At 36.7% G+C, this 10,194-nt stretch overlaps 2 protein-coding genes across 2 annotated transcripts; both read right to left on the reverse strand.

The window, feature by feature from the left end:
- Positions 1-283: 283 nt before the first annotated feature.
- Positions 284-3,613, reverse strand: LOC121994617 (oligopeptide transporter 5-like). The gene is made up of 6 exons (XM_042548592.1): positions 3,565-3,613; positions 3,020-3,462; positions 2,250-2,347; positions 1,226-2,066; positions 976-1,158; positions 284-910 (listed from the first exon to the last, which is right to left on the reverse strand). The coding sequence occupies exons 1-6, from the start codon at positions 3,611-3,613 to the stop codon at positions 284-286; spliced, it is 2,241 nt and encodes a 746-aa protein (XP_042404526.1).
- Positions 3,614-5,894: 2,281 nt separating this feature from the next.
- On the reverse strand, positions 5,895-9,530 carry LOC121995826 (heterogeneous nuclear ribonucleoprotein A3 homolog 2-like). Its single transcript, XM_042549605.1, has 6 exons — positions 9,411-9,530; positions 9,273-9,313; positions 7,967-8,130; positions 7,208-7,307; positions 6,952-7,124; positions 5,895-6,712 (listed from the first exon to the last, which is right to left on the reverse strand). The coding sequence occupies exons 1-6, from the start codon at positions 9,449-9,451 to the stop codon at positions 6,233-6,235; spliced, it is 999 nt and encodes a 332-aa protein (XP_042405539.1). The 5' UTR covers positions 9,452-9,530; the 3' UTR covers positions 5,895-6,232.
- Positions 9,531-10,194: the final 664 nt, after the last annotated feature.

A 10,194-nucleotide genomic window follows, 5' to 3' on the forward strand; every position in this document is an offset into this window, starting at 1 on the left:
AAAATTATTATTTTATTTTTCATTATATATATTTATAAAATATATTTTAACACTCAATCACATCGGCATTACCTAATCTAACGGAATACAATATAATTTACTTGTGTTGATAAACATTAAAATATTTTTAAAAAATTTTAGTTATGAATCATGACAGTTTACAATAATACTAATAATACTAAAATAAAGATAAATTAGAAAATAAAAATGTATTAAAACGCCTTTTGATTTTTGTCCGGACTTAATTAATAAATTAAGATTTTTTTTTATATAAAAAACTCCGTTAATGGATTTGCGGGCAACCGTCGGGGATGTAGCCGCCGGCGACGGTGGGGCAACGGGCGAGCGGGCAGTGGTCGTCGACAACACCTCCCCACCAGTTGACGGCGTAGATGTTGTAGTTGCCCAGCGCGAAGAAGGCCAGCACCGCCATGAAGCTGGTACCGGCGTCCATGCCCGCCGAAAGGACGTAGGCGTAGCGGCCCCACCAGTGCTTGTAGCGCTTAAAGACCCAGTAGTTGACGAGGAAGCCGACGATGAACCAGGAGTTGTAGTTGACGGCGTGCGCCGGCGGCATCATTCCGCAGGCGCCGAAGATGACCGGGAAGGAGATGAGCGGGATCCACTTCTTGTCGGGGTAGAGGCGGTGGAGGAGGTAGACGGGGACGGGGGCGAGGAGGCCGACGAGGAAGAAGATGTTAAGCGCGCGGTAGTGCCCCCGTGGCCCGAACATGCGGGCGGGGCCCACGACGCCCCAGATGATGGAGGCGGAGAAGAAGACGTCGTCGCCGGGGCACGTCCAGGGCGAGTCCGGCGGCAGCAAGTCGACGTTGCAGATGTTGGGCACGCCGGTGAGCAGCCACCACGCCGTGCCGAAGTAGGCCCCGTTCGCGATCAACGTCCCCACCAGCTGAAAACAGAGCAAAGTCAACGCGCACTCCTCGTCGAATTTACTTCCCGCGAACAATCACTTACCTGAGCGAGGAACATTGACTTGGGAGGGATCTTCATGTAGTAGCCGAGCTTGAAATCACTCAGGAAAGTCAACGCCTGAAGCATGCTTATGTAGCCGTAGGTCTTGAACACCACGTTGGCCAACGGCTTCCCCGGGAGAATGTAACCGATCACCATCTCTGTAATGATGTTGAGCGCCGGCATCTGCAAATTGGACAGAGAGATTTTTGATACGAATTCTTTGTGAAAGATCGAGGAATCGAGTTGTTACCGTGTTGGTGGTGGCTGAGATGACTCCGACTGGCAAGGTGAAGAAGACGGCCATGAGCATGGCCAAGAAGATTCCCCAGTACGGGAGCTGGAGGGCGCCGCCGAAGCCCTCGCAGGCGAAGATGGAGAGGCCGGTGACGAGGAGGAGGACGAGGTAGAACCACCACTGCGGCACCGCGTCGTAGTTGGTCTTCATGATCCTGCCGTGGACGTCGAGGAACTTCTCGTTGACCTTGGCCGTGGCCTGGCGCCAGAGTCTGAATATGTTTTTCCCTTCGAAGAGGAAGACGTGGGAGATGGTGGAGGTGAGGGCGGCGAAGCCGAGGCCATAGGAGACGGCGAAGAAGATGCTGAGGTAGATCTCGCTGTAGTTGTTGTATTTTTGGATGTCGAGGGAGAAGGTGGAGGAGTCGATGATGCGGTCGAGGTCGTAGTGCTTGCCGGAGGCGTCGAAGAGGCGGGAGGTTAAGAAGGTGAAGCGGCGGGCGTCGTAGATGTTCAGCCAGTAGGCGGCGGGGACGAGGACGTAGATGAGGGCGAGGTAGCCGGCGAGGACGTTGAAGAGGACGAAGGGAGGGGCGGCCATGGGGCTTCCGAGGAAGGCGGTGACGGCGGCCCAGTCGAAGGCGATGGCACCGAGACCGAGGCCGTTTAGGCCGGAGCCGAACTGGTGGGCGACGATCGAGTCCTTCCAGATCCAGCAGATGAAGGACAGGGAGCCGATGGTGGGGAAGAGATAATTCGGGATGATGTAGTAGGCGAAGCTACAAGCGGAGACGATGAGGAAGAACTGGAAGCGGGAGACGCCGCCCTTCGGCCGCCGCTCGTCCTCGTTCAAGGCTCTGTTTCCGGCGACAGCAAGTCTCAGTAACACTATTCAAGTTAACCCACATAATTTAACAGTTTACTTTTACATCCTCGTTTTCAGAAAGGACAAAAAAGAATTAATTCAGTTAACCCCTCAAAGTTTAGAAAACTACTTTTTAGCTTCCATACAATAATTTTTTTTTTTTTTAACTATATACCTGAAAAGAGAAACTTGAATAAGGTTCGCTGGCCACCACATATAAGGAGAATCCACCAAGTATTTTCGGTATAATCCAGCCCATCCATAACCTAGCAACTAAATTTACAAAAAAAACTAATAATAATAATAATTAAAATCATAAACTTATATAAAATTTTTGGATAAAAATTCCATCATTTATATTTTCGTCCATCACATTTATGATTAAAGTCACATGAACGACCTACTCAAAATATTTTTATATTATTCAATTATAGAAACTAATATCTATCTGTTATAGAAATTAGTTGCTATCTTTCTATATGTAGAAGCTCATTGTTAATTTTTACAATCATGACTTTATATCACTTTAATTTTTCATATTTTGAGTGATAACTTGATTAAAATATAATTTCAACAAGTAAAAATAAATGATTGAGAGTTAACATTTAGTTTCGTGTAGAAGTTAATATTTAGTTTATCTTCTACAACTTCTAACGGTTAACATGTCTCAATGAGATATCCAGTTGGCTAGGGTAAGAGAGACAGATGAAGTGAATATAATTATCTTTTAGCGCCCTTTATATAACCTAAGAATAGATTATAAGAGAAGCATGTGATAAATATAATTATCTTTTATTATAATTTCATGTACTTAATCTAAGGATATTTTGGGGATAAAATTATGAAGGAGACCTTAATTTGACTGTTCTTAGAGAGAGGGACGACATTTTGATTTTCAAAAAAAAAAATTATTTTTCAAAACTCGCAAACCGAAAAAGTGATCACCTGAGTTGTCTGAACGAGCAGCAGGGCGGCCATGACGTTGAGTCCGCGGTGGTAGAAGGCCTTGACGATGGTCAAGATATTGACGGCGTAGACCGTTCCGGTGCCGGAGCTGGCGAGGATGGTGATGAGCACGTGCTCCTTCATGGTGAACGGCCCCGGGTTGAGGGAGAACCCCCACCTGGTGAACGGCAGCCTGACGACCGTCGCCGGCAGCGTGCGGGCCATCCACCGCCCGATCGGCAGCGCCACGATCTGGACGCACACCGACGAGATCGACAGCTGGTTCGTGCGGTACCCGAAGAACTGGTTCACGAACGACAACAGCACGCACGAGATGACGCCCAGCACCCACGTGCGGAACGTCATGCACGGCTCCGACGGGTCGTCCGCCGTCGACACCGTCAGCCGCACCTGCTCAATCGGACAATCGTCCACTTTTTCTTCTATCAATTTCAATATCATTAATATCAAACAAAACCCAATTAATTATAATTAATTTAAATATTAATAATAATAATAATAATATAAACTTTAAAACTTTATACCAATCTTTGAATCCAAACATGGATCACCCTCCTCATTCGAAGCCGCCATTGCAAAAGCTTTTCTTTGTGCTTCTTCTCCTTTTGGATTATAAACAAGGAAAAGATGGTAAAATGGATTGATTATTTATAGGAGATTTTAGTTCTAAATTGTTCAATTTGCGTTCAATTTGCTTGATCTGGACGAGATTACGGGTACGTAATTTAATATAATTAATGAAATATTTTTTTTTAAAAGAAATAAATTATTTTTTTATTATAAAAATGAACAGTTGACTAATTCATATGGATATTTATTCCTTAGCTAAAGAATAGGAGAGGTTATAATGTCAATGCATTTACTATTATTTATTAGGAATTATCCTAAATGTATTAATTTTTTTAATTTTATTTTATGGGAGTAATTATATGCATTTTTAGTAGAGAATATATATAGAAATTATGGGCGAGCAATAGTTGGATTTAATCTAATTTTTATTTTGTTCAAATAAATGCCAATTTTAAAGGTCCAAATTCTATTAAACCTATTAAATTAAAAATAACAATTGACTATTTTATTATTAGCTATTAATTTAAACGATCGTTGACGATGAAAAAAAATAAATTATTTCAGTTTTTGACGAAATTAATCAATATTCTAGCAGTTTATTTTATATTCAATTTTATTTAAATAGTTCAGAAATTTAATTATTAATTATTGATTACCCTAATAATAATGAATTATTAGCGATTTGCCAAGAGGCATTTGTCAAAAGAGTAAGAGCTTTCCAAATTTGAAATGAGTATTAAAGATATTAAAAAAGAATTTAGTCGACACTAAGTTTAATTTTATTTTATATTATAAAATTTAATATAAGCCATCTGTTAATTGTAAATAGAATCATACTTCCAAAATTCAGTACTGCTATCAATTAGCTTGCATTAAACACACTTTTTATACCTATATTTAATTATGAACTATACAAGTCTCTTTATATAATGTAAAATTTGTTGGAAATTCATTTGGTAATGAGATTTAATGATCCATTAGCAACTCACAGTATTTTAAATTATAAATTATCTCAAATTTAGCATTTACAAAATCAATATTTTTAAAAACAAAATTGGTAAAATTCAAATAAAAAATTAATTTGATATTTTTTAAATTTTTTGTTTATAAAATCAATTTGGTACTATCTATCAGGTTTATTATTATGATCAGATAATTAAAAAAACCTTTAATTAAAAATTATTTTTTCCCATTAATTAAGATGATTTAGATGAAAATTTATTCATTAATTATTCAAAAAAATTAAATATAAGCAATAGTGTGACAAGTAATTTAATGAATTACAAACTTATCAAATTTATATTTTTTTTAGAAAATCACAATCTTGACATAATTTTAATTATTAGATGTTTTTAATATAATTAAAGGTGTTAACTGGCTGCTCCATTTGCCAATAGAGTAACTTTGTGTATTATTATGCATTGTGGATTTTTAAAACAATTGCAATAATAATTAAAATAAAAAAAATATTTATAAAACATAAATTGCAATGTTATGGGATTTATAGCGAAGGAAGTTTGGCATTTATTGTTAATTGTCAATAAAAGAAAGTGATGATTCTTCATCTTTCGATTTAAGTGATCCCCTAATTAATTTTGAAAATGACTGGTTCAACCCTATAAAAATTTCTATCAACCATTAAAATAAATCATAAAATACAAGTGAATCCTGACTTACAATCTAGAGTCACAAATTTCCAAACTCCCTAGATGTAATGTCCTAGGTGAGACCCATCCCATTTTTTACCATCGCACCGTAACATTCTCAATTTGATATGGGTCTAGTTGTCAATTGTCAAAAATATGTATCAATTTTTCATCTTTAGTTCAAAACACACAATCCATAAAGCTCAATTAACAACTGAAAAGTTTAAGGCGAAACCAAATGCAAATTGAAAGGACAAACATAATTTACTCTTGACTTTTCATGTCAATAACAGAAAGTGAACATTAAAAAACTTAAATTACATTAACAAATAATTCATTGAAACATGAAAATGCCAAACGAAACAGAATTGCAGTGCTTGATGACTTGACATTCTAACGCTTAGTATCTAAATCATCTAATCCAAGTAACATTGAGAACAAATAGGACATCAAGAACCCATGGACCATGTAAAAGCAGTGGCCAGTAAATTCCCACATTTCAGTGGCAAAAGGCTTATCTATATGCCTGGAGAAGGCAACCCCAAATTCAATATGGATTTTGAAAATTTTCCCTGCAAGCAACATAAGCTACAACAGATCTAACCAGTGTTATTTTATCTAGAGAAACAAACTGCCAGTAATGATTTAATTATAGGAAGCTGCTGCAATATAAAAATGTGCTACAATTGACTAGTGCAAAAGAAGCGCCTTAGAGGTTGGTCTAGTTCAAGCTTTCTAGATATTATACAGGTACCTCACATAACATGAGACTACATATCTAAAAGCAAACACGTCGTTCTAGTTCAAACTGCTAGATGTTACATGTGTATCATAGAAAGCTACATAATAGACTAACCACAAGAATCCTTATAGAAAGACTTCAGAGTTAAGCTAAATGCCTATGGCATCATATGATATCCAGGAACTAGGGCAACCTGATTGTGTCATCTAGCGATGTATCGCACTGCCTCTTTTCCTATCTTCCATATGGATGGTATCGACCTGCACTACGGCCATAGCTTGCGTTGCTACCGTAGAATCCACCCGAGCCGTAGCCAGCACCTGGTGACTCATAACCACCACTGTAGGTAGAACCACTATAACCCCCAGCTTCTCGGCCATAGCCACCAAAGCTACTTCCACTGTGACCCCCACCATGCCCACCATAAAAACCAAGACGGCTAGAATAACCATGATAATTCTCTAAGCGTCGTGAGAAACCGCCATATCCACTGTCATATTGACTACCAATACCTGCATAACCACCATATCCGCCAGGTCTAGGATCAAATCCTCCAGGTGTCCTATACAGAGGAGAACCATATGAGCCACCTGCAAAACCACTATAGTTGCCGTATCCGCTAAAACTATCACCAAAGTGCCTCGTCCTAGGTTCACTACCAAATGCAGATGTTGGGTTGAGGGAGTTCTTTGGTTCAGCCTTCTTGATCTCCACCTACAACAAAGCAAGAACATCAACCTAATCCCAGCATGCCAAACAGCTACAGAAGATTCTAACACTAGCATATCTTTTATCCCCCAAATCAAGAAAATCTAAGCCTAAGTTCTAAAAAGTAAACAAAGAAGAAAAAAACTGAGTGGACTAGTAAAAGGCAAGAAATCATTTTTCATGTTCACGAACACTCCGGTGCATGTATTGTTTGATGTTTCGGGTCCATGACATTGCAAGCTCACCTGACTACCAGCTAGATCAATCATATTTCCGTTTTTAGCTAGCAAATCATCTACAACTTTTTCTGACTCAAATGTTACAAAACCAAAGCCTCTAGAACGATTGGTAGCATGGTCACGAATGATTTCATGATTATCCACCTTCCCAAACTGAGAGAAAAAGTCCTTGAGTTCATCTGCAAATCAGCAAAAAGGAAATATTCAAGATAATTTCTCAGAAAAAGAAATCACAAATGGTTGTTAACAAAAGACAAAATACCTTCTGTGAAACTCAAAGATATCCCTCCAACAAATATCTTCCGTGTTTTGAAATCCTTCAGAGGAGCAGCTCCTTTGGGTATTGTTCGTTTAATTTCAACCTGCAAAATACCATAACAAAAGCAATTGAAAGGGCATCCAAGAAGAGAAAAAATAAAATTTCTTTACATGCTTTGGATAAGAGAGCAGGATAGACCGTTGCAAAAGGCATGATAAGGTACTGAGAAAACATTAGCATTTGAGAGTAAGATAAAAAATTCCTTAAAATAGAAAAAAAAAATTCTTAAAGAAACTTGTATGAAACCTTGAATTTCATACCAATTAGATCCTGAACTAAAACCAACAAAAAATTAATAACAAGCTCTGGACTGGTCGCTGGTAGTCATTCTAGTAAACAATCCGACACCATGAAACCGATCAGAGTTTACAAATATGATCACAATGACATTTCTATGTTTTCAGGATAAGTCATCCCAACATATCAAAACATAATCTGAATGAGCATAGCTATCAGAAAGTACCTTAATTTATCATTAATATAAATTAGCTGATGCATGCTATGTTTTGCATCCAATAAAAAAAATAAACAACCAAACAAGGGTAAAACCCTTTGACAAGGAATGAATAGAGCATTAATCAATTCGGTAATTTAAACTTTCAGTGTAGAAATAATCAAACATCAAATACTTCATACCAGAAACCCATACAAGAAAAGTCAAATCAAATCAGGCGAACTATCTAGAGTGTAAAATAGACTCACCGTCTTCCCGTTGATAATATGTGTATCTTCAATGACTTTGTCAACAACAGAAGGATTATCAAAAGTGATAAATCCAAAGCCTCTAGGTCTATTTGTGTTGCGGTCTTTCATTATAACTTTATCAACAATCTTTCCGTACCTTGCAAAATGCTTCTCAAATGTTGCTGTTATACACCAGCATACAATAAATCTTATTAATAAAATGAAAAAAAAATTATTATAGGGCATGAAACTAAGTTACATGAAAAACATATAAATATGCAAAAAAAAAAAAAAAATTCAGACAATGACTATAGAACTCTTCAGCTGTGGTGCAAGGATGCTGTGAAAAGAAATAATGAACGATTGTATGAAAATACTTGGGCAATTGAACTGCATGTACCTTTAACATTAGTTAATTTAAAAGTAAACAGAGGCCCCACTTGTCAAAACTCAAAAAGAATGTAATTCCACTAAATCTAGCATCATTCTTAATCTTTTAATGAATTCCGATACACGTTTCAAAAACAAATAATTTTGCTTGAATTTTCAATTGCAAAACCAATATATACATAGTCTTTAACAGCCAAATGTTTAGATTGTTTCACTCCAACTGTACATGTGCAGTTTTGTTAGCCAGTAGCCACATAATCAGCATCTGGATTAACTCTATCAAATCTAAACTATTAACTTATGTTCATGTATTTCAAACCATACAGACAAGGTCATCAAACCTCCCAACCGAGTAAGAGAATAAGAAAATTTGTACATGTGCTAGGGTTAAACGGGTATAAATGGTATTGAAAAATCCAGCTAGATTATTTGGAAGAAAACATCAATTTAGATTCGTCAAAGTTTGAGTTAGGCTTAGCCTTTTTGAAAAGGAAAGTGACAAAGTCTTCCAGGTACATGTAATACTTCCTCTTGCTCAAAAGAAATTTCTTACAACAATTTTGCCGGAAGGATAACTAAATTTCAGCCCACTGTGAATAACTACCGAAACTATAAATTAAGTTTATTTGTGAAGGATCAATCCTCCCTGATTTGTACAAAGATGACGATAACAGTAGCAATATGTACACGAATAATCTGCATTTAACCTGCTTGAACTTGTATTCTACGCAAACAAAGATCAAGGAAAGACCACCATAAATTTAGTTCATCAAACAAAAAGTTAATTTTAGACATGTCGTAACACATTCATATCAGAAAGCCAACGAATACGCCGCGATCAATAAAAGCAGCGCAGTATACATGCAAGTAAGCCTCCAGCATGAATTTTCAAGCTAAAACAGATAGAAAAAAGATAAACGACAAGATATCTAACCCATGTTCGTATCCTTGGCAAGCCCGCCGACGAAGATCTTCCTGCATCCAACGGAAAGGGCAAAACTTGTAAATTGCGAGTTTGACAGTAAATCTTACAGAACACGAACGCGCAAACGAGATAGTAAGGGAGACTCACGCGGGGCTCGCTCCGTCGTGCTCTTGCATCCTCGACCCCATGCCGATTGTCGACTCTAGGGTTTCACGAGGGCGATGCGTCGCAATGCAACCAACTCCTTGCCAGTCACGGCTCGAATGATAATGTAAGGGCAATGGGTTATTATATAGTTTTTTATATAGACACGTGGTCAATCCGGGAAATTGAACTAATCAATTTTTTTTTACAATCGAAATTAAATAAATTAAATCGATATGAAATTAAGTAATGCGATCTATAATCACCAAAATAATAGATTTTTTTTAAAATAAGAATTTAGGTTTTTTTTAATAAAAACTTAATCTGTTTAATAGAAAATTAAAAACTCTCATTATTATTTAATTAAAAATAATAATTTAATCGATTTAAAATTTTAAAATCAAAAATCAAATTGATTTAATTAAAATAACCAATTTTTTAAAAAATAAATTTTAAAATAATCGAATTTAATTTTCTAATTAATTCAATTCAGTTGATTATTTTAATTTAACCCTGGTGAGCATCTCGTCGAAACCAACATAATTCGTTTGAACGAGGAGGGCAAATTCAATAAATTTGAATAATCAATATAACGTAAAATTGAATTATTCAACTCAAAAATACTTTAAAAATATATAAGTTAAAATTTTAAAAATATAGATTTATTTTCAATTCAAAAGCTAAATTTTAAAGGTAAGGAGTTAAAAACAAATTTAAATTTAAAAATTTTGATCTTAGTTAAAATAATGATCTAATCTTCGAAATTTACTATGACTCAAAATCGAAA

The sequence above is a fragment of the Zingiber officinale genome, chromosome 6A (genome assembly GCF_018446385.1).
Source record: "Zingiber officinale cultivar Zhangliang chromosome 6A, Zo_v1.1, whole genome shotgun sequence".
NCBI lineage: Eukaryota > Viridiplantae > Streptophyta > Magnoliopsida > Zingiberales > Zingiberaceae > Zingiber > Zingiber officinale.

What these genes read in the sequence shown, in the direction of transcription:
- LOC121994617 (XM_042548592.1), bottom strand. Translation starts at nt 3,613, where the DNA reads ATGGCGGCTTCGAATGAGGAGGGTGATCCATGTTTGGATTCAAAGATT. An exon ending in TGCTCGTTCAGACAACTCAG is followed by an intron (nt 2,348 to 3,019) that starts GTGATCACTTTT and finishes TTGTAAATTTAG; the next exon opens with TTGCTAGGTTATGGATGGGC. An exon ending in TCTCAGCCACCACCAACACG is followed by an intron (nt 1,159 to 1,225) that starts GTAACAACTCGA and finishes TCCAATTTGCAG; the next exon opens with ATGCCGGCGCTCAACATCAT.
- LOC121995826 (XM_042549605.1), bottom strand. Translation starts at nt 9,451, where the DNA reads ATGGGGTCGAGGATGCAAGAGCACGACGGAGCGAGCCCCGC. An exon ending in CACGACGGAGCGAGCCCCGC is followed by an intron (nt 9,314 to 9,410) that starts GTGAGTCTCCCT and finishes CGTTGGATGCAG; the next exon opens with GAAGATCTTCGTCGGCGGGC. An exon ending in ATATTATCAACGGGAAGACG is followed by an intron (nt 7,308 to 7,966) that starts GTGAGTCTATTT and finishes GGTATTTTGCAG; the next exon opens with GTTGAAATTAAACGAACAAT.